The sequence below is a fragment of the Podarcis tiliguerta genome, assembly GCF_965153285.1.
Source record: "Podarcis tiliguerta genome assembly, chromosome: 5".
NCBI lineage: Eukaryota > Metazoa > Chordata > Lepidosauria > Squamata > Lacertidae > Podarcis > Podarcis tiliguerta.
Genome location: NC_139538.1, coordinates 47,246,206 through 47,270,661, shown reverse-complemented (window position 1 = coordinate 47,270,661; position 24,456 = coordinate 47,246,206). Strand labels below are relative to the sequence as shown.

General features: G+C 39.1%; 1 protein-coding gene across 2 annotated transcripts in view; it reads right to left on the bottom strand.

The window, feature by feature from the left end:
* Window positions 1-809: 809 nt before the first annotated feature.
* Window positions 810-24,456, bottom strand: part of SHOC2 (SHOC2 leucine rich repeat scaffold protein) — a 48,274-nt gene continuing 24,627 nt past the window's right edge. For both annotated transcript variants that reach the window (XM_083441706.1, XM_083441707.1), the window contains exons 3-9: window positions 20,505-20,642; window positions 12,626-12,756; window positions 9,273-9,461; window positions 6,428-6,550; window positions 5,429-5,566; window positions 4,510-4,627; window positions 810-3,578 (exon numbers count right to left, since the gene is read on the bottom strand). In XM_083441706.1, the coding sequence (XP_083297832.1) occupies window positions 3,370-3,578; window positions 4,510-4,627; window positions 5,429-5,566; window positions 6,428-6,550; window positions 9,273-9,461; window positions 12,626-12,756; window positions 20,505-20,642 (1,046 nt within the window). In that variant the 3' untranslated portion in view covers window positions 810-3,369. The remainder of the gene's footprint in view (window positions 3,579-4,509; window positions 4,628-5,428; window positions 5,567-6,427; window positions 6,551-9,272; window positions 9,462-12,625; window positions 12,757-20,504; window positions 20,643-24,456) is intronic.

The following is a 24,456-nucleotide window of genomic DNA, read 5'->3' as shown; positions in this document are numbered from 1 at the left end:
GCATTCCTATGGGAAACCGTCAATGCATTTCCTATGGGAAACCGTGCTTCGCAAGACGAAAAATTCACAAGACGAAAAAACTCGCAGAAAGAATTAATTTAGTCTTGCGAGGCACCACTGTACGTGATTCTATGGGGAACAGTCTAGTAAGAATGCTCCAAATATATCTGCTGTTGTTTCCATGATGAACTTGGGAGGATATGCACTGACACCCATCAAAACTGCTTGAGAGACCTGAGAGGATTGTCACTAATTCTGAAGCTTCACGTAAAAAGGTAGAACTGACTTAGTAGAGCTACTAAATGTGTAGTGTTACAAGAGCAAGGGGCACACTTACTAGACATCCCGAAAAGAACTATCTGGATATATGTATCTTCTACCTTGATAATGTTTCAGTATCACAAATCCTAGAATTTCCCCCAAATTTCTGATTGGCACAGATTCAGTTCTTAAATTCCAGTTAATACATCCTTGCTAGATTTAGGTAGACATTTCCTAATTGGTTAGAATCCATCATTTTGCCAAGGAAAGTAAAGATATTCTGGGACACAATAACTTTCTATCATGAGAAATCAATTTCTAAAATTCAGAAGACAATCAGCTGCATTATGAAAATATTTTCTGATTTCTTTTTAGCCCAGAATTTATTGCTACCTCTGTCTAAATTTATTCCTTTTGCATCCTGTGCTGATTGCGGAATATAAACTTGGATTTGGGAGTCCTGTAGATTCTGTGCTTAACAGACTATACTTTGACTCCTCTTTACATGTGATGCTGAAGTACAATTGATTCACCTTTTTTAAAAAAAGTTCATTTTTTAAATGTTTTAATGAATGAATAAAACCAGTTTCCAACATGCAAGTGATCTTTCAGAGAGAGAGAAACAGTCAGTCACATAATCCTTGGCAAGATGAACAATTGTATTAATATATTTACAGACAAAACTACCAGTTCCATAAATGCAGTTCAACTTCATCTACCCACAACTCCACAAAGTGGCAGAAGAACCCAACCTATTAGAAGCATCCTATCCTACATCAATTCTGAAAAATCTTCCAAAGATACTATTCTCATTTTGCCTGGAATAATTTTCAATACATGGCTAAACTCTGACTTTAAAAGTAACAGGTACAGACAATTGATTATAGAAAAGATTATCTCCCCCTAAAAGTGCATATGGGCAGCATATAAAGACACAGACTGAGTTACTGGGACAAGTTTATAGCTTCAGCATAAAGTGGACTTTCACCTTTTAAACCACCACTTTGTATTTTAACACCTTAATGCTCAGATGGATAGGCTTTCACACAGCTGAAACTATACAATTTTATAAATCTAAACTGACATAGCATTAGATTATTATTTTTCAGAAGACTGTAGTAGATATCCCTTTGTATATCCAGTGACATCTAGACTAGTTTTTGCTACCAGCTTAAGCCCGTTAAAGGTTTTATGTATCTTACCTGCCTTTCTTTCAAAACAATTCTCCCTCGCTAGTGAGAAAACCAATCAATAAAAGCTATAATTCATATCAAAGAAAACAGAGCAAGGCAGTAAGTTATGATGGGCTCAAGCCAAAGGAACTCAGGCACATCCAAATCCCACTACAGCCTCTGACACTTGCAGAGCATTCTTAAGCATCTTTACTCAGAAGTAATTCTTAATTATACTGCCAGGAGTGTGCATCTTACTTATTTACATGGGACAGGCATATGTGATAATCTCTGGTTTGTACTGATTAAATGGCTCTTAGTGCCAGAAATAAAAGTTCCAAAACTTTCAATAGATGAACAAGATTCCTCTGGCTTCTGTGGTGCGTACAACTGGTTCAAAAGACACAGCACTCTCTAAATTCCACAATCTCAGAAGCAAACCCAATGTAGTGAACTGACATTGAAAGCAACTGCCCAGAATGCAAGATGAGTGCACAAAAAAACTAGAAATGGCACTGCAAGTGTTAGTGGCAAGTGTCTGTTTCACTGCAGCGTTATTAGCCCTTCATACAGCCACAAAAATGACAGTAAAACTGCATGTGAACCACTTTACTGTTGTTTTTTACAGAGCAAGTTTTAAGTACGAATGAAAAGGTGTCCTTTTAAAACAGACCGGTCTTTAATACTGAGAATGATAGGATGAAGCTGAGAGAATAAACCATGGTACTGAACTGATTACTTTGAAGCAAGTGTCCCACTTCTGCAGGGAAAAGTGCATTTAGTTCAGCAGCAAAACAGCACAGCATGAAGATATTGTGCTTGGATGCAGATGCTCCGTAACAATGGAAAGATGTACAAGGCAAGGCAAGATATAAAGCCAGAGTAACACTGTCAACCAACCATAAATCTTACATATATACTGCAGTGCTTTAAAAGACACATTCATTAATTGTACAAAGACCGGGGGAGCGCTTACACTTGCCTGGTGTAATATATATTCATTCCTCGTCAATGCACTACTAGACCTTAACAGAATGTTGCGGGTTTTCAAATATATCTGTCAATTTATGTATCAGAATATGGTGCTTGCGCCAGATGAGGCCAACCGTAAAATAGGTGGATCAAATAAGATATGCTTACAAACGATAAACTGAAAAAGGCCTAAATTCAAGCTTTTGTTGAACTGCATCTTTTCCTACTTACGCTTTTGTTTTAATATAAAATCAGACAATAAGAAGCCCTCGGCAGAAGCATATAAATTTTAGATATGAGTATAACAGAGCAAATCCAACAACAATAATAAAAAATAAAAATAATCCAGTGATTTACTCTGACTGTAAACAAATACAACACCATTTGTTTCAAATCTTAAAATAAGTTAAAGAATCTCCCCAACTAGAGGACAAATCACCCGAAAGGATTTTTGACACAGAGAATGTGCACAGAGGGGAATGATAATAAAAAAAAGTTTGTGTAATCAAGTTGCTTGTTTTTCCCATAGGAAGAGGGCTCCATCTAAAAATGTTTTGTCCCTTAAACTGTTCAGCAATTAGTTGGCCATTGTTTTCAGTGAACTGGTATCTCCAATTACCCAGACATCCATCAAATTCGGCAAAGAAAACTTAGACAAGCACTTTACAAAGAAAAAAAAATCTAAATGGCTATGCTTCCTCTATTAGCAGAAACACATAAACATGGTCTTGAATTTGCCTGTTTTATATTATTTATGCTTTATATATAATATAATATACAGCCTATATATTATATTATATATTCACACATACGCAATACCAATAATGCTCTTTGCATTTTGTACAGTGTATGGAACAATCCAACTTTTATCAAACCCTGGCACCGTGTGGCCTAGATAATATTATGTACACAATGATACCCTCAATGCAATTTATATTTTGTACATCATTAGGGCAGATATCCATCAGACCATGGCACGATATGGTCCCTGCATTTTGAGAAACTGGATGATAAAGGAAGGTCCACCTGCAACAATTTGAGCTGGAAGGGTATTGAGTGGGCAGTTCTCAATGCTCATTATAGACAATTTACTGCAGAGGGCCAGTTCAAAAGGAAGGCTGTTCAGATGAGGGTTGTCATTTAGATACAGTTCTTCCAGATTCTCCAGTGTACCTACAAAAGCAAGAATTGTCAATAATTAGCACTTAAAAACACCCTTGGCTGAAACTAATTTAGACCCAACTGGTGTCCTTGCACTTATGGAAGGGCTTTCCAGCTAAAGGAGAGGACGGGAGCCTGCTGTTGTTAATTCCCCCTCCCCATGGCAGTACTCCATATCACCTTCTATGCTGTTCTGAAGGATTAGACAACTGATTGGAGCAGATTTCTGGAGGGAGGGTGCTGGAGAGAGGATCACTCAATGAAAACTCCCTCCCTTCCTCTTTCATTCGGAGACACATCTGCTAGATCAAAAGCCTTCCCATGAGCGTGAGGGTGCCAACAAAACTCCACACACCACCCAGAAAGAAGCTCTCATTAAGATATTCTCAACACATAAATAGTTTGTTCTTCTGTCAGTTATCACAGTACGGCAACCCGTTTTTCCACAGGATCCAAACAGATGCCTTAAATTGAAGATGCATTTCTCATCTACTGCCATTTTCTATTGTTTGCATGCCAAACGAAAAGCAGTATGAAATTGAGAGATTGCGACTTCCCCTCATCAACTGAAGCCCATTGTAGATAATAAAATTGTCTTATTTCTTCCTTTACTGTCTTCCCAGCTACAAAATCTTGGACTCCTAACTCCTACCTTCAAGAGACTTCATTATGCTAACGGTCTTCTGATGAGGGATATGCTAGAAGAGACTCCCCAAACTGGCAAAGTATCTACCTAGTGCTTTCCAAATGTTACAAGAAATACAGTTCTGCCCACATTTTAAGAGAGTGCATAGCATCCCTGGGACAACCCTGTGAGCAAGACACAACTGGAATGTAGCAAATCCTGCAGATAATCAACACCAGTAGACTACATCTCCAGCATTTTACTGGTAGCTAAAACAAAACCACATCATTCTATGTATGGGTAAAACAAATATCATACCAATTTCCTCAGGAAGTTGTGTAAGAAAATTCTCTCCCAGTCCAAGATGTGTCAGATTGATGAGGTGGCCAATTCCTCTAGGAAGGGTGCTCAACTGATTATTTGTTAAGATCAACCTCTGGGAAGAAATACGCATATGTAAGCATCAAATTAATGTCATCTTCAATCACCCAGAACAAAGATGGGTAACACTATCCAGTCATTAGAATCACAGCCTTCCCCTCCCCGGCAACCATAGGGATGTAAGAAAAGCCTGCTGGTTCAGGCCAATGGCCCACCTTGTCCCACATCCTGTCCTCACAGTGGCCAACCAAATGCCTGTAAGAAACTCACATACAGGACCCAAGCAGAAGGACACTCTCCCCACCAGTTCCCACTGTGGTTTCCAGCAACTGGTATTCAGAAGCATTACTGCCTCCAACCATGGAGACAGAGCATAGCCATAGTAGCAAGCAGCCATTGATAGCCTTATCCCCATCCAAGTTTGTGGTCATCACTGCCTCCTGTAGGAATGTGTTCCATAGCTTAAATATGTGTTGTGTGGAGAAGTAGAAGCCTAGCATGGAATTTGTCTTGTTCACAATGGCTTCACACCAGGCCAATGTCTTGATCGAGCTATCCACTAGGACCTCAAGGTCTCATAACACATCAGTTACCCCATGCAACATGTCATGACCCAGAATTTAGGTTTTAGCACTCTACAATGTTATCCACCATGTTATCTACATAGAAACTGGGACACATCTATAAAATATCTCCACACAATGACTTCTACAGTTACTTCCAGATTATCCACCCTCCTTACATGGCAATGCCACATATTGGTGAAATGTGTGCACAAAGAGGCAGCCCCTAATACCAAATCAGGCAAAAAGACCCATTGATAGAGGTTCCGTTTTTATGTGGTACAGATAGGTACCTGAAGTTCCCTAAGGTACGCTATTTCATTGGGCAAGGATTCCAGCTTGTTTTCCTCTAGATCCAATTCTCTTAACTTTCGCAGGTTCCCAATGCCATGGGGAAGGTTTCTTAGAAGGTTGTTCGACAAGACAAGAACCTGAAGAAAGACGTATGTTGAACTTTTAATAAACCAGCAGGTTATTGGCGAAGTAAACATTCAGTAAACTAAGGGTTCTTCAATTAAAAAGCTGGAGATGGCTTAATTTCACCTACAAATGCCATATTTCAGGGATGAGGAAGTGTCCCTTGGCCTATGCCAAACTCCTCACTAGTTCTGCTTAGCATCCACCCTGAGTGCTTCTGCCTGGTGGGAATGTGTCCTCCAACTGTGATAATGCCTCTAAGCTGGATAGAAAGGTGTGTAGAAATATCTGAGTTTTGCAGATTGGATCAAACGTCGCCTACTTTAGAATTAACTTTTGTCTCTGGTCCACTCATCGCTAGCATGTGGCTCTGAGAAGGTTGCATACAAGGGAACATGGCCACTCAAGCTCAAAAAGGTCTCCTACCTCTGCCACACTGACTCCAGCAAATGAGAATCATGAAACAGCTCTCTCTCAGACAGCTATACTTTCACATTTTTTCCAGCCAATGTTTATTTTAATTAGGACAGTTTAGCAGGTTTTGCAAAACAAAACAAAAAAACCCCAACCCAACAACACACATTTAAAGTAGTTTAATCTTCAGTTCTAAAATTAGTTAGAGCAAAGACTGAATAATTTTAGCAACCATTTAGGAAAAAGAAACAGTACTAAGAGTAAAAGCAACCTTTCCCAGGAAATGTTTACAAAATTTCTGTGTAGCTTCTTGTGAGTTCTGCAAAAACCTGTTTTCTATTCCACCATTATTATTATTATTATTATTATTATTATTATTATTATTATTTATTAGATTTCTATACCACCCTTCATCACAAGAGCTCAGGGCAGTTCACAAGATCTCAGTGTATTCCACTCACCTCTAGGGAAACAAGTCCAGACACATCCTCAGGAATCTTGTTGAGTTGATTTGTAGCTAAGTTCAGTTCTACCATGCTGGTCCATGTCCCAAAGTCCAAGGGAAGCGACGTCAGCTGATTGTCCTGTAATTTCATATGAAGAAGGTTTAGGAATGTGGTTGAAAAAGTAAAAGACAACTACTTGAAAAGGACATTAATTGGGTACATGAGGAATAAAATCACTTTGATTCTGACTTTAATAAAAAATACCACTGATCTTCTGCTTTAAAAGCAGGAGCAGTCAACATGTTCCCCTACAAATATTGTGGACTGTAACACACATCAGCCCCAGATATGTCTTCCAATAGCCAGGAATTATGGGAGTTGCAGTCCAAAAACATCTGAAAAAGCACCAAATTGGTCACATCTGTTTTAAAGCTTTTTAGTTTTGTACAACTGTTCATTAATATTTTTAACAGGTATCTTTACATTACAGGTCTCTTTTAACTTACCTTGTCCAATTGTATTTTACTATTTTTAATATAAGCCACTGACTGTTTTTGCAGAAAAGCAGGATAGAAATATCAAACTGTCAACATGACAAAGACAAATTCATTACATCACAAGACCTGTGTGCAAAATCAATGCAGCTGTACACATCTAACGACTATACACAAAATTATAAAAAAGGGGATCTGAGATGCAAAGTGCTACTAATTGTATGGATTCACCTTAACCTTCATTTTGCTGAAAACCAGCTACAGTTCAGCCCAAGGAACAGCTTCACACTGTGTATTTACAGAAGATACGCAGCCATAGTTTAAGGGGGTAATCAGGTGTGGAACGACTGCTCCATTTACCTAATGGTTGCTGCTACATATCTGGTGTGTAAACACGGCATGAAATCATCCCCATCTAAACAAGGAGATAATTTAGAATTTGAATAAACAATTTGTTTTTAAAGGTGGCCAGGGAAGATGGGGCTACAGAGTGCACAGTCTTTCCTTCTCAATTGCTGGACAGAGAGGTTTTGCAAATAGCACATGCTGGCAAAACCCAGTCACCCACAACCAGTGTCTCATCTCCCACTGATAAAAGATGTGTGCAATTTACTCCAGCTACTCTCATGGATTTCCTTCCAGATAGTTTCCATTACACCACAGCTGACACCTGACGCAATTCCCCAACACCAGCTGGTAGAAGGATCAATACAGAGTAAGTGCTTGTTCACTGCTTCACATGGTGGCCACATAGACATTTCATAGAGAGAAATGTGATGCTACTCTCCTCCATAACAATGTCCTACCAATATCTTTAATAAAAAATCTTTTGAAGGGTATATACTGCCTTTCTCCAGAATGTGAACACATGCATGCACACAAAGTTTCGGGTTTTTTACTTAAAAATAAACACAGATTCCATATACAGCAAGGCTGTTCTCTCAGATATCAAGTTAGAATAATATTGCAACTAAGGAAAACATAGCACTATTGAGAAACCCTAATAAGAGACCAATAACCTATAAAGAAAATAGGATTTCTTTAAAGCATTATAGCTATGAAGTCATACAAAAGAATAGTCAATATTTATGCAAGGTCTACATTTTCATTAATGTTTAAAGAACTGCTATACTGTGCTTATTATTTGAATTCAAATCAGAACAGTATATTATTTGAAGTATGTATTGTCCTTGCCCAGATGATACACTATTTAAAAAAGCAGGTTGTGGCTAGTATTTGTGTTAACTGGAAGTACAACTCATCTATATATAACAGCCAGTTCTCTGCAAGTAAAAGACTCACCACCTGCATTACAAGCAGCAGCATTTAATAAAGTTGGCAATACTTAGATCCTCTGTTTTAGACCATTATTAAATGAAAGAAATTATGTGTTGCAACGGAGTTCAGCTAGACTTCAAAGAAACTGACAATAAAATATTTGCTTTTGGCAATTTAATATTCAATTCAAGTATAACCAAAAATGTTTCCTACAATGTGAGCAGTCTACTTATATGGATCTAGGCTTGAAACACCTTAACACCTTGTTCCAAATACCAAAAGCCACATTTATAGTATGCAATGATCTGAGTCAACCTATTTCACCACCTCAGCAACAACGTTCAGCAACAATGGAAGCAAGCTCCTCCATTTTTCAGACTGCCAACATTTGAAACAAATTTTTAATTACAAGTAATTTATGGATACTTGTTTGTATCCAGCGGTGCCATTCTGCTTGTGCAACAGGCTCCTGTTTGTACTACAGAACTGGTCCCTCCTCTCCAGCTCCCGAGGCACTCTCAGAATTCACTCCGGAGGATTGGAAGAAAGTCTAGAACAGATTCCAGGGGGCAGGGAGAGGAGATGGGGGCAAGTGTTGTGTGAGTCAAACTCCACCTGTGCAGCCTTGGGGACAACCCAGTATGTGGCAATGGCCCACTTCTCTGTTTACCTCCCTGTGCATTTGTTTTTCACAAGAAAAAGGAGCAAAGACATAAACATGCTGCCTGCTTGGGCTCAGTCAATTTTAAACACTGATTATGCTTAACAGAAGTTCTCTGTCTTTTGCAAAAGGTACAAAGGCAGTAGGGGGAAAGGAAGGCTTCTGCCAGCTTCTAAAGAACAGATATTCAAATCTGCATTAGAAAAGAAGTTTGTGCTCTATTCATTTTATGCTATTCTCATTTGAAAAAAGAAGCATGAAATCAACAAAGGCTTTTTCCCAGTTTTATACTTAATATCTGACAACTCATCCACTACTGTCACGCATACCTGGTTATCTTGCACCTCTTTACTTAACTGCACTTAATGTTTGGCAACATTGGCAAGCCTGGAAGCAAAACAGTTCCTGATAGTCAGCGATGTCTCACCTTCATGTTCAGCTTACTTAACACTTTTGCTCTGGAGAAAATTCCAAAAGGGATTTTATTGATGCGGTTGTGCTCCATATTGAGAGCGTAGATGGTAGAGAACTGTGAGGGGCCACCCACTGGATATGACTGGAAACAGTTCCGTGCCAGAGTGAGGCTAGTCAGATTCACAAGACTGGATAAGAGACCCTGGGAAAGCAAAATAGAAGCACACAGGTCTAAATACAAACTTGAATGAACTCTGAACATACTTGAATTTTTCTTTTCTCTTGCATGCCACCTAATCTCCATCTCAGTGTGACAACATATGGGTTTCTGTTGTTTTTGCAAAAATGTTAACTTCACACTTTAAAAAAAACAAATACCAGTAGTCTGAACCAAAGCACAGGGAAATGTTCATGAGAGCTTCCATGTATACTTCAATACCAGGGAACAGTTTCATGTGCACAGTGGGAGTGTGCCTGCAGAACTGTCGCCAGAACTGATGGGAAGCGGAAGTATCTGTTTGCACAGAACTTGTACATACAGTGCTGTAATTGCTGATTCACATGTGTTTAAAAAAGATAAGCATGTCATTTAAAAACCCCCACTCATTACACCGGTAAATTATTTCCCCAAAGTAATGGCTGAAAATAAACTCTGGGCAACATGAAAAGCTTAGAATTAATTCCAAGTAGTGAGGTAATGTCTAGATAGCTCAGCCAATTATAGTACTTTCGCACTTTGTAACAAGCTCAGCCTATGGAAAGGGAGAGCCATGTAATTCATGGCTGAGGTTGTGCCAGAGATTTAACTTATAGTCACCTTACCATTTATTGTTGCATCCTCATGTAACAGGCATTATATAACACAGCATGGCTTATCTCATTTTTGTGGAAACCAGTGCTTCCATAACACCTGTGCTATGGTTTCATTTGATAGGTACAATCAATTCTCCATCCAAATAGCTGTTGCTGCATCCATTCCTGTCTAAAACTAGAGTACTTTTAAGTGGGGTTGCAACTTTTAGTCAAGTAATCTGTTAGATTAATAGATCAAAAACTTTCAGTTAACTAAGAAAGAACCCTTTCCCCAATTGAATTGGCAAGATTTAAGCAAACTGCTAATACTTTTAATGTAAGAACTTACCACAACTGTGGCAGCAGGCACCATCTTGGAAGTTCTAAGATGGTGTCCACTGTAACATGCCCATACATGAAATAGAAGCATGCATGCTTCTTAGGAATTATTTCTTTATTTAAATGTAAATTTATGCCGAAGCAATCGACTAAACTATCTTTAACTGGGTGACAGCCTTACTTTAAAGATAACAGCTTGGATCCTAAAAAAGGAATTCCACGGGAAGAACGCTTCTTATCTCTACACAGGAATTGCTCCAAATTGGGCTGGATTTAAGGGGAGTTAGCTTAAGCAAGTTCATGAAAACAAAGTTTCCCATCCTCTCCACACACTCTCCAGGCCACAGTATTCAGGAGCCTGCCTGCATCACCCAAAGAGGACTTTTGGGGGACATCAGCTGTTGCAGGGAGAACGAGGCAACAGTGAATTTTTGTTCCAATAACTTAAGTTCCAAGACATTGTGCGCTCAGATAAGGTACGTACCGTATACTGACATAACTTTTAGGATTAACAAGTTTGGGGCTTTTAACTGCACCCTCAATATTTTTTAAGTTTACGCTTCTGACAAATAACTAAGTAACGATTGAAACAAACACAAAACAGATTCAAACAGATTATATCATTCACCAGGCAAGTTGTTATATATTAAAAAGAAAAGCACCTGAAGACAAGATACTAAAATGGTGTCATATTCCTACTTCCTACACCAATGAAAGGAAATTACTGGTCATTGACCATAATAAAGAGATTGATTGATGGAAAATATCCATTAATAGATTGGGAAAGGGAGACCATTTTTTGGAAATTTGACACAAGCTCAGCCCGCTGGGCCCAATTTTATGCAGGATGGAAACCCAGCGGAAAAAAATGGGGAGGAATGGGTGGCTACAAAGGGATGGGGAGGAAACTGCAGAACATTGCCTCTTCCCCTCAGGGATGTCTGCCATCAACAGAGTAGCACCATGGGATATCACTGAAAGTTTCCTCTTCTGGTTTCTTATGCCAAACTTTCTTTCTGATGCAATTAATATTGCATCATGGTGCCTGCAATGATGGAATACTGGTAAACTTGCACAAGATTAATCATTTTAAAAATTACAGCAATACTGCAAGGTGCTCTCTCAAGTACTAGTTATAGGAATTTCCATCAGTAAACTCTCAAAATATCCAGCAGTAACCACCCTCCAGCAGAACACATTTTTACTGGTGCAACAGGACTTCCCCTTCTTCTTCTTTCTCCTGCAGCCCCAAGCTCACCCTCGCAAAATCTGCTCCAGAGTGCTGGGCTACCTCCAGAGCAGACTTGGGGAGAGCACAGAGAGTGAGCAAAAGTCTGCATGTTGCCCTAAACTCATAAGTTATTTCATATTAATCATATTTAAGAGAGTCCTTCATGCCAAAGATTGCAATGGAGCTTTGGCACCACCGACTTTTCAAAGAATATTGAAATCCGCAAAAGCTTGATGCTGAAGGCTGTCATATAAACTCAGCCACATAGATATTACATTTTTTTAGCCATTTTCAAACACACTGATTATTATTATTTTAGGGATCAGAGAAGAGGCTGGATAATGAATGTACTGCTTCGAAAAGAAACAAAGCACTTACTATTTATGAATACTGTTGGACAGCTGCCTCTCCCAAACTAGTCTTTTAAGATCTAATGTTTATTAGGCATTGCATCATCATGAGCTTGGTATATTTTGCAATTCTGCAGTTTTCTTTACAAATGTTTTCTTTCTTCTGCTGCCAAAGAGACTTGCTTTAATGGATTACCCCACTACACTAACATGCAAGTGGCTCTTTTCAGCAACAATTACAATTTATACACAGACTAGCACTTCTGAATAAAGCATTTTTTATTTGTTAAAAGAGTTTTTGGATTGGGAGCCAAACTTATCTTATGATAAAGCAATCTGTTTTGCTGTCAGTCTCCTTTGTATATTTAATTACACTTGAGTAACTTTCATAATGCACTTGGGAGGGGCAATTCAGCTTTGTTCTTAAAAGCTTCCAGGCAACTTTCTCACAGCAGCAACTTCTTCAAGCAATATCCATTCATTCCCATTCAATTAGTGCTAATGCTAATAGTTTACATCCAATTTGGCAAATTTCAGCAGCCTTCCATTTCCAGAGCATTTGTCTTCAATAAAACTAATGCCGGTTCCAGTGCTTTAGAGCAACATTTAAACAACATTAAGCTGCAATCATACAAAAACTGTAGAGTGCCTCACCTCTGGTAAAGCAGAAATCATGTTGTTCTCCAAATTCAGTTCATCAAGTTTACTGCACTGTGCTAGAGACCTGGGTATTGCTGAGAGCCGGTTATACCTCAGCCCGAGGCTTTTCAGACTGGACAGGTTTCCTAAAAACAAAAGAGGGTTAAGAGAGATTTGCTTTAGAAGCTGGGAGAAGGGGACTCCCACTGGCTGCATTTTCTTGGAAAAGAACCAATTCCTAGAGTTTTTATTTTTCAGCAAACACATTCTTTCCACAATAATATCTCTGCATATTTTGAGCAGCAGCATATTTTCAAAGGATTTCCCAAGTATAGGCGCAAACACTGGTGCAGGATTCAGAATTTCAGTTATGTCCCATTTTGGTGTAATCAATTTACACTACTCAGCTTTGCTTTCATCTCTAGCTGCCCAGCAATTCTCTCAAAGCATACATCTAAGTTTTTTTGTTTGTTTCTTTTTAAACATTACTGGCCACTCATCACTCTAGTACTTTAGACCACTTTACACATTTCAGATTACAAGGGTAAGCATTTCTGCAAGAACAGAGGAAGGGGAAATTAGCAGACGTCAAAAGCAATACAATTAAGGACATAAAAACCTTGCATGTGAGCTGCATGTGCCAGCGGATAATTAATGAAAAACCTGCTGCCATCTCCTAATGCTTTCTGAACTTAACCCATGAGACTATATTGCAAATTGATACATCTCTCTTGGTGCAACACTGAGCATAAGATCAATATTGCCAGGGCAAGCTATCCATTTCGTCAACAGAAAGCCCCAACACTTGTCAGTCTATAAAACTTCATGAGATGCAAAATTACAGTTAAATTTTTTTGCTACAAGGTGCTCTTATTAGGTGTGGGAGATAAATTTCTTAGGATTGGCAGTTTAAACAGAATTCACAGGTGAAGCATAAAAAAAAAATTGTTACTGCAGAAGTATATTTATTGTCATGATTATAAAAAAATTTAATACTGGCTTTTTATGACACCTTTGTCCATATCCATTTTTATTACCAAGCTTAGCTATTTCTCAGACCAATAAGAAGAATGATTGGCACAGAAGCTTTAAGTGTAAATCTGCAAGCCACCATCACACTCTGCAGCACCTGTGGGCAGAATGACATCCCTCCCTTTTCCTGGGAACATAAGTTTCACACTCATAAAACATACTAATCACAATTCTAGGGAAGTTTGCAAACAGACATAAGTGAGGTCTGGCTACCTATTTTGCCAATGGAAAACTGTACTCTGCTATGCATAAAGGAAGACACAGACAATTTTTTGTCTATCAAGTATCACAATCTTGTAAATAAACTCACAAAAGTTAGTAAAAAGGTAAAGGGATCCCTGACCATTAGATCCAGTCGTGACCAACTCTGGGGTTGCGGCGCTCATCTTGCTTTATTGGCCGAGGGAGCCGGCGTACAGCTTCCAGGTCATGGGGCCAGCATGACTAAGCCGTTTCTGGCAAACCAGAGCAGCGCACGGAAACACTGTTTACCTTTCCACCGGAGCGGTACCTATTTATCTACTTGCACTTTGATGTGCTTTCGAACTGCTAGGTGGGCAGGAGCTGGCACCAAGCAATGGGAGCTCACCCCGTCGTGGGGATTCAAACCGCGATCTTCTGATTGGCAAGTCCTAGGCTCTGTGGTTTAACCCACAGTGCCACCCGTGTCCCTACAAAAGTTAGTAGCGTGCACATTTTTTGACTAGCTTGCTAAGAGGCTACCAGCCTAGGTTTACATGCTGCCTGAAGTGGGGAGGAAATTCTCCCCTATTCCAGCCCTGAAATGTAGGATACTAGCTTCTTAGCATGTGAATTAAAACAACTGCCTTCTTCCAAACAGGCTGGTGGTGAAAAAACAGGACCGATAGACAGATTTCCCTTTTTCTGTAGCCACAATGGAAACAAAGTAGAGAGACATGAGGACGAATAGAGATGCTCTGGCCTTGCTAGCTAAGGGTGATGGGAGTTGTAGTTCAACAACATCTGGGGACCCACAGGTTGAGATAGGCTGGCTTATGGGTACCAGGCTGATTTAAATACAAGCCTTAAGTAACAATGAGAAAGAAACATGGCATTTATGTTTCTGTAGTTAGTGTGTGTGTGTGTGTGTGTGTGTGAGAGAGAGAGAGAGAGAGAGAGAGAGAGAACATTACAGTGGTACCTCGGGTTACAGACACTTCAGGTTACAGACTCCGCTAGCCCAGAAATAGTACCTCGGGTTAAGAACTTTGCTTCAGGATGAGAACAGAAATTGCGCGGCGGTGGCGGTGGCGGCGGCAGTGGGAGGCCCCATTAGCTAAAGTGGTACCTCAGGTTAATAAAAGTTTCAGGTTAAGAACGGACCTCCAGAACGAATTAAGTTCTTAACCGGAGGTACTGTAAATCAATGGCTGCAAGGAACAGAAAGGGGACATGGGGAATCTGTTTTACTTCTGTGATATCTCTTTCTATTAAGAAGGCTGCAATAATATTTTGAAGGTGGTTAATTCACCATCTAAGGCCAAATTCACACCATACATTTAAAGCACTATGATGCCACTTTGAACAGCCATAGCTTCTCCCAAAGAATTCTGGGAGCTGTAGTTTGTTAAGAGTGCTGAGAGTTGTTAGGAGACTCCTGTTCCCCTCAGAGCTTTTGGTATGGCCCCATGATCAAGTTCATTGTCCTGGGTTTTATAATCTAGGTGGGAAACCAAGTGGATCTTGAAGCTGGCATCATGGGTCAGAACAAGCTAAACAAGAGCTGCGGATCCCAAAGACAAAGGACCTAAAAGCTTCATACAAATTGATGCTTAGCCACCTAGCACAGCATGAGTAATACAGAAATAGACGAGGTACCAAATTACAGTGATGCTTGTAACCTTTGCCCATAACAACTTTTTGCTCATAGGCATTTAGAGGATGCTTGTATTGAACTTGCCTGGATTTGTTTCCAAAGTACAGGACTTTACATCTGCATTTTCCTTGTTACACAAAGCTTCCCACAGAATTAGCGGCTCAACACTCCTTCTTTTTCTAAGTAAGCTATTCATAACTTAAATTTTGAATTAATAAAGACCAGAATGATGAAGATTATCACTGCTTACGCCGTCAACAAGGTCTAACAAACACACAATGGCAAGATTAAAAAGTTGGACCTACAACTTTAACTCCATTAACCTAAATGACTAGTTGAATAACAAATAGGCAGTTTGGGGGCGACACTTGATCTTTCAAAAATAATGCTGATAGTCAAAGCATTTAGAGAAGTCCTATGAGGATATTAAGTAGCCCAGAATGCAAGAAGAGGCCAGGGTAGAGAGCACAACAGATACATTAAGTCTGTAGCAAAATCTATTTTCCTGTAACCTCAGTGGATCTCAGTAGGAAGAGTAAGCAATTGTTTTCTCAAGCCTCTTTAATATTTGCAAACTGCCAAGATAGCTCCTCTTAGGAATCCCTGCTAGCAATGGATCAAAACGGTGAAGGTTACAGAAAAAGGCCTATGAAAAGCTTTTGAAAATTATTCAAGTTAAAGCATATGTATCCGAATACAGTGAGCCAGATTTCCTATTGCAGGGCTTGTGAGCCACCTACCATTGAAGTCCTTAACTCTCTGTTCACCCTAGTGAACAGCAGTGATAAGTTCGTATGAGAACTACTTGACTCTCATCTTCATCAAGCAGCCACCATCTTAAATCATCCACAATAAGTGCCATAGGGATGCTGGAGTCTCCAGCATTAGCAAGGTACCAGGCTATCCTGAAGAGTGTAAGGCTTTTTTGCAAGGAACAAGTCTACACACAGTACAAGCTATTAAATTATAGGAAACTCTTCCTAGAAGCGTTTCTCTTTTTTAAAAAGATGGGCTACAACCTTTAATTTACGTACCTTTTTGATTAGTTGGAGATATATATAATAAACCAGGAAGATAATGTTTTCTAAACTTTGCTTTCATACAGGTTATTTACAAGAACTACAGAGGCAGGACTTGGGCAAGTGTCTCTTTTAATGCAGAAGGACTTGCAGCAATAGGCAACCACCTCTCCAGTAAAGATAAGGATTGATGGTTAGTTTAAATGAAACAAATTTAGAACAGTATCTGGGTTGGAAATGACTTTGGGGAGAGATCAATTTGGGATTATCTGGATAGGGTATGGGGAACTAAGTAGGGCTTATCAGGATGTAATTTGAGGTTATTAATTATAGAGGGAATGATTTTAAGCAGAATCTGGGAGTGAAATTAACTGACGGAAAATAAATTGATGAGGAACTGATCTGGGGTAATTTGGGTGGGATATTAATTCAGCAAATTAAATTATATTAAGGGAAATATGGGTGGTAATTGTGATAGTTTTTGAATGCATTTATACTATTTGGTTAGTTCATTAGTCATTTTGTAAAGGTTATTTGCTTGGGAATGCAGAACATAAATACTTAAGATTTAAAAAATAAAAATATAATGAGCTAACAAATAAACTGAAGCTCTCCAAACAACTTGTTCACATCCTTAGACACAGGGATCCTCTAAAGGGAACCACCACCAAAAATGCCCCTTTACAAACAGTAATTCTATATAAGAGCTCAGCGTCTGTCAGCTTGATTTCCACTATGATGATACATTGGGCAAGACCTGAGTCACATGAAAAGAAGTACAGTAGGTTACATCTCCTCCCAAACCTCAGAACAAACTCTGAGAGCTGCCCCAATATAGTGGATGCTCAGGTTGCGAACGTGATCCGTGCGGGGTACACGTTCGCAACCTGCAGCATTCACAACCCGTGTCTGCGCGGGTTGCAATTTGGCACTTCTGTGCACGTGTAAAGCATGATTTAGTGCTTCTGCGCATGTGCGACTGCCAAAACCTGGAAGTAACCCGCTCTGGTACTTCCAGGTTTCGGTGATCCATAATCCGAAAAAACACAACCTGAAGCGGCTGTAACCCGAGGTATGACTGTACACAGGAATCAAAAATAAAGCAGGCTCCATGTAAAGTAGTAATTTGGGAATATCAAGAGCTGCCACATGTTCAGATCTAATTTGAATTTAAAAATAAACAACGCCTTTAAAAAAATGAAGAAGTGCTTATTTGAGATTAAGGGCCAAACAATAAACAACATTGGTCACATATTTAAACAAGGGTACTTAGCCAGGCTCCTTTTATTTTGGATTAGAAAACAACCCAATCTGGAACATGCACCTGGGTCCAGTTCTGGGGCCACAACACTTTCGTCCTGAAAATCACACACTTCTGGCTGATTTGACCCCAAAGTGTTGTTTGCTGCAAACAACAACTGGGGTGGGAGACAGCACCCAGATAAGGAGTGACATTCAGCAGAAACCAGTGTGGATCTAAACCAGGCACATGCTGCAGATCAGGATGCTTTTTCTCCAAAATAAAAAGAGGCCATGTTAAGCACACTTGTTTAAATATATGACTTGTGTCACTTGTAGATTTGGCTTACAATATACAAAGCTTTGGAAGGCCACTACCAAGGAAGGAAAATCGCTAGTGTTTTTGGTTTTAAATCATTCACTGGTTTTGTGGCATTTATGCATTTGAATTGATTTTTATGTTATTTGCATGTGCCTTTTCTATATTAGTGCCTCATTAATTGTTTTAATAAATGATAACTATGTGATGCTTCATCTCTGAATTTATATTTATTTAGCATTCACCAGCCTCTCCAGGGTTGCAGCAAGTTAGGCCTGGAAAGGTGATAAAATATTTTTCCTGCAGATAGCTGGGCAGGAACATAGAAGCTCTCTTACATGGAACTGAGTGTCATTCCATGTATGGAAGTTTCTTGTGAACTGTGCCTCTGAAGAACAATGAAGAAGAAGAAAAAGAGGGAGGACAGAAATTTAAATCTAAAGACAAAAACCTGTTTCAATAATTAGAAACCTATATTATCTATAGCAAACCATTCCCAAAAGAAGGTACAAAGGGGGAGAAAAAACACAGTCGGTTGAGTTCAGAGATTGATGTGTAGTTCTTGAAATAACTAAGAGGTGAGTGACTGCTACAATCTGCTTGAAGATGATTACATTTAATCTCTAATTGAAATGAAACAAAAATTCTGCTGAAGACTGAAGTTAAAGACAGACAGACAGACTTTAGGACCACCAGCCCATCTACTCTGTTGTGTTTGTTAATTTCAAGATTTAAGCACTGACTTTCAGGCAAATGTTTCATGCTGCTAACAATTAAATTTTCATGCATCCAATGCACACCTATGGTCCACTGGAGCCAAGTGCTAGATCTTGTAAGGAAAACTGTTGTCAGTTTTCACACACACACCCTTTAAGATCTATACAGAAGTCTCTGGGGAGGCATGTTGAACCTTAATGATGGGACATCAATAGTACCTGGAATGATGCCTGAACACACATATGATGGTGTCAATATCTAAGTTACGATAATCATCTGAAATGGCAAAACCTATTAGCAATTTCACTATTCAAAATCCTTGTGTGGGCTGCGATCTAAATCTGACAGGCAGAATCTTGCCTGCAAAAGCTAATGCCAAACAAAAGTTCTGCAAAGTTACAAGGGAGTAAGTCGATCACTCCCTTCCTCAACTGATCTGTTTGGATCAGCTGAGTTGGAGGAAGGGAAGCTGTGTGCTTGTACCATGTCCAAACACACATGTGTCTGTGTGTATGTGTTTGTGTATACATGGTGTGTGTTCATGCTTGCAAGAGCCTACATGGATGAGCGTGGGGTGGTCACACCCACCGCTGGCATGTAGCCTCTGGAGAGCTGGTCAAGGGTGAATGTGGCTCTTGAGACAAAACCATGTCAACCACCCCTTACTCTACAAAGTAGATGGAGCAGGGGATGCAAAACCATGTATGTGGGGGAGGTATGTAACAACCTGGGTTGAGCTCATACACACACACACACATCATATATATATAGTTCATGTATATTCAGCTGAAGAAGACATCAGCCTCCTGCAGGTTATCCCCAACCTATTTAAAACTCAGATTAAGCAGTCCAAAGCCTTGGCAGAAAAAACAATGTCAAAGATCTCAATATAATTAGAGCTGATGCAAGGCTTCTGGATATGGTCTCTGGAGTAGCTAGGCTGAAGTCTCTTTGCTGAACTTCATCAAAATTAGTGCTTGAGGGAGCTCTGAGAAACGGTTAAAAACTGTCCTTCTAGGGCTATGGAAAACCTGGAGATGGATCAGGATTCTAGGACATGGGTTTCTCCCATAAGGGCAAAATACTGTTCATGGGTAATTTTTTGACACCTATTAAGCTCTGGGATTTGTTATTCGTGTTGTCTACATACAAGTTTGAGCAATGAGAAAATGTCCTTTGGGGAAATATAAATTTCCACTCACAGGAAATAATTTGTACTAAATCAATAAATGGCACAAATTAACTAAATAACTGTAATTCTCTACACAGGCAGACATGTGGTAACATGGAGTTATTAAAGCAGTTTAGAAAGAATATTCATTCCATTCATGTTGAAGTTTACAAACAGTATTTCCATTTAGGTGGTAGCAAAAGGTTTTTCAGAAATACAGCTAGATTTTTTACAAAAAAATAAACTTTATAAATTTCACAATGAGTAAATTTTAGCAGTTGCAGAATGAGATAATCACAAATCTTGTCAAATCAAATTTAAATTTTAAAAGTTACATTAAAAGCATGTATTTAAGCAATGATCATTACTGTTGGTCATCTTTAGACTAATTAGCTTCTATATTTACCTGCCTTCAATACTGATTCTCAGCAAATGTCGCTAGAGATTTGGGCACAGAATGGCAAGGGATAAGTCCAAATGCCTGCATTGGATTACCCTGGACTAGTCACACTCCCCAAAATGTGAAGCCAAAAAATAAAGATATTTACATATTTACATACCTATGGTATCTGGAAGGTCCAGGAGCTCGTTGTGCTGTAGGTCAAGTTTGGTGATCTGTGTACAATTTCCAATCTCCTTTGGAAGATGCTCAAGCTGATTGTGTGCTACATCCAGTGTTATGAGGTTAAACAACTCACCTGAAAGTGCACAAAGATACAAGTATTAATAAGTCATTGTTCTGCCCAGGACTAAACAGTGCAGACGCAAAAGGCCACCTTTAAGGCATGCATGGCATTGTCAAGTTTCAACCTCTAATCCCAACCCACACAATTTCACAATTTCTCTTCTCAATGTAATGTAGTAAAGAAGGAATAAGAATAGCAATTGTATGGTGCTGGTATTCTTCCCAATAGAAGAATCTGCATTTTAAATTTCTTTTTCTGTTTTGCACCAACGTGGCTGCTCTTATACCTAGTACTTTTCACAGTACTAAAATTATCTTACTAACATGGTATTTATAAGGACAGTTTTCCCTAAATTAAAAACCTGGCAAGAACTAATTAATTCTAATTTAAGGCAGGAATTCGAGGCTGGAATTCTTTGCTTACTTACCTGGAAGTAAGTCCCATGAACCTAATTACTTCTGATAAAACAACCGATAGAGTGCTTTTCTTTAAAATGTTATAGAAACAGATACAGATATTGATTCTGTATAAGTAGAACTCTAGCAGAAACAGCAAATCTACCATTTCTCACAATGAAGATGAAAAACCTGTCGTATTTATATATTTTCCCTCATTAAAGCACACAAACTTTCTCCTATATATAGGCTGCTTAATATTGTCATGCTTTCATTTAAGGAGGGAGGCATCTCACATCTCATTGAGACGAACAGATACAAGGAAAACAGTAATGTTCATTTTTTTCTTCACTTGAACCGAATCTCCAGTTTAGCTTATATAAAAACAAACTGATTGCTTTTAATTCCCATTTTCCACCTTCTATGAAACCTTTGTGTTTCACCTAAGGATGGAGATGGATCCAAGTAACTGCTCAACTTTATCTTTTCAAAGATAGGTGGATGAGTCATCCTATTTTCTTTCCAGCAGCCTTAGATGCAACCTGAAACCTGCCTATCACCTAGCAGAGACCCATCTGAAGGTATGCCACTCCTATGTTCCATCATAAGACTATAACTAAATGGAGACTTTATAGAGTCAGCCTGTTTCCTGTCCATCCCATTTTGTTTACCATCTAGCCTGATGGAGCATCTTCCAGAACCCAAAAGCTTGCACGCTACTTTGAGACACTTTGGTTGGCCTAGTAAAGGTGTTGCCCTAATGCAGATTTTATAATTTTTCTTACAGCCATCATGGCTACCTTCACTTGTTGTGAACTATACATGTATGTATGTATCTATGTATTCTTCCTGCCACAATTAACTTGGTGGAAAATATTTGATACTGCAAGGATGATATGCAACTCTCCTGAAAGGCTGCACACTCTCGCTCTCTCCATAAGAAGATTGAAAATTCTAAAACCCTTTACATCATAATAAATCCTATATTAGATGACAAAGGGAATGCATAGAGAGCTTTCCCTGTGCACAATCTAGATTTTTGCTTCAATTAGCATTTGTCTTCTGACCTCTTCTCTGAAGTCATCTCCCCTCCATTTTTCTTAAGCTGTGCTAGCCCACTGAGGAATATTATGAGACCTGAACACATTATCCAGCATACTGATTGCATTAAATAAAATTTTAGTAACAAGCAGATGAGTCAAACTAAGTCAATACAGAGCAATCAATGACATACGTGTATGTCTGCTAGCAACAGTGTTTATTAATCCTCTTCTAGACTCTCTACCTACATAAAAAGGTAACCTAAATTATATTGTTATAACACCTGAGAATTTAAAAACTTGAAGTATTTTTTAAAATTCTGGCATTGAAAAATATTACTAAGCTTATAGTAAGTACTGTAATGGAATTTCTATTCCCTGATTGATTTTTTAAGTGCCAGTACAGTGGTACCTGGGGTTAAGAACTTAATTAGTTCTGGAGGTCTGTTCTTAACCTGAAACTGTTCTTAACCTGAAGCACCACTTTAGCTAATGGGGCCTCCCGCTGCTGCCGCGCCACTGCTGCACGATTTCAGTTCTCATCCTGAAGCAAAGTTCTTAACCTGAGGTAATATTTATGGGTTAGCGGAGTCTGTAACCTGAAGCGTATGTAACCCGAGGTACCACTGTATACCAAAAACAATGAGTCTTCATTTTTCTTTTCCTGCCAGCTACCCATGTAAGAACAATTATCTTATGAATTCTGATCAGGAGTACACTAAGCTCTTAGAAATCCATTCTCATTTCTCTCATTGCTAACATATAGAACAGCAAGCTGTCTTACTGGCTCTGAGTTTACCTGGAGCACTGCCCATCAATCATATCTCATATCTACAATTCTATTGCTGTCTTGTGAAAAACTCAGAAGGTAGCAGAGGTTACGCTCATCTTATAGAAGAGCGGGAAACAATTTCTTTTAATTAAATTAAATAAGCTTTACATCTCTTGGGCATGGCAACCAACAACTCCCATTACACACCATCCACCCCTTACTTGAAAATCCTGTCCAACAGGGATGTTCAAAATATGTAGGTCAGCCTTTACTGCAATTTCCCCAAACCACCCCAAATTGAATAATTTTAGAAGCATCTGCTTTCACCTGCTTTGCTACTTACATGTGCATATCTGTGAAAAATAGAGAAACCTGTCACCATTTCAGTCAGTAGTTTTATTAGAGAATGCATGCATTGAATAATAAAGCTATTTTGTGTGAAAATAAAACTAATTGTATGAAGTGCCTCTAGAAATGAACATGTAGAACAAACCAGCTATAAAAGAATGCATAAGGTAAACCTAAGATTACAAGAATGCTTTGGATTCAGTCAGAGACACTCCCATTTGTTTCTTCATATTTCTCATGCTTCTTCTGTGACTCACTATAATTTTGAATTTTATCCCACTCTTCACCCTTGCTTCAATGGAATGGAGGATTTCCTAGAGAGATATGGATAATAAGCTAGATCTACCTTAGGCAATAGGGGATCCCCAATGTTTTCTTCAGGAATGCATAATTCTTAGCATTAGCTGTTGGCAGGACTTCGCATTTTTAATACAGTGCGACACCTCAGACTAAACAGTTCAGAGAAGAGAAAAATAAACCTCCTTTGGTGGTTTCTCTGGAGCCACAGTGGATATACAAAAATACACAAGCACTGTGTAGTCCTTCTCCCAACAGACACAGCAGAGAACAGTATTTCCAACTGGTTTCCTCAAAGGTATCACACAAGTCAAAAGGGCAGCAGCAATAAGCCTTGTTCCAAAAGCAAGACAAATATAAGCAGCTACCAATAAAAGTGGTAAAGATTAGTCTGATATCACTGCGCAAAGGCAGAGATTAACAGCTAAAGTAAACATGAGACATTTGTGAGAATCAAGTTGTTGCTTGTTTCTACTGTTCCTTAAATTGTCCACAGATCAGTTCACACACTTTATACATTCAACATGACCTAAGCTGAGTTATGCTGCTGCCACATCAAACATCCCCTAACGCCTAACCATTTTTACTTAATTTTGCACTAGATGTGCACCTTATGCCCTTCAGCAGCAAAAAAATATTACACTGTATTTGCTTAAAGAAAAGCTGCAGTGAGCAAAGGTTGGCAAAACTAATACTTGTTCCAAAGCTATACTAAACAAGTGAATATATTAAGTTCACTCCAGCCACAAAAATGGAGGCACCCCGCCCCAAGGTTTCTATGAGTTTTTAGAGTGTAACTTGCCCTAAGGAAGAGTCTACAGCAATAAACAGCCTTCTGGTTACAGGGAACGAGACAGAGGGCCTTCTCAGTAGTGGCACCCACCCTGTGGAACACCCTCCCTTCAGATGTCAAGGAAATAAGCAGCTATCCTATCTTTACAAGACATCTGAAGGCAGCCCTATTCAGGGAAGTT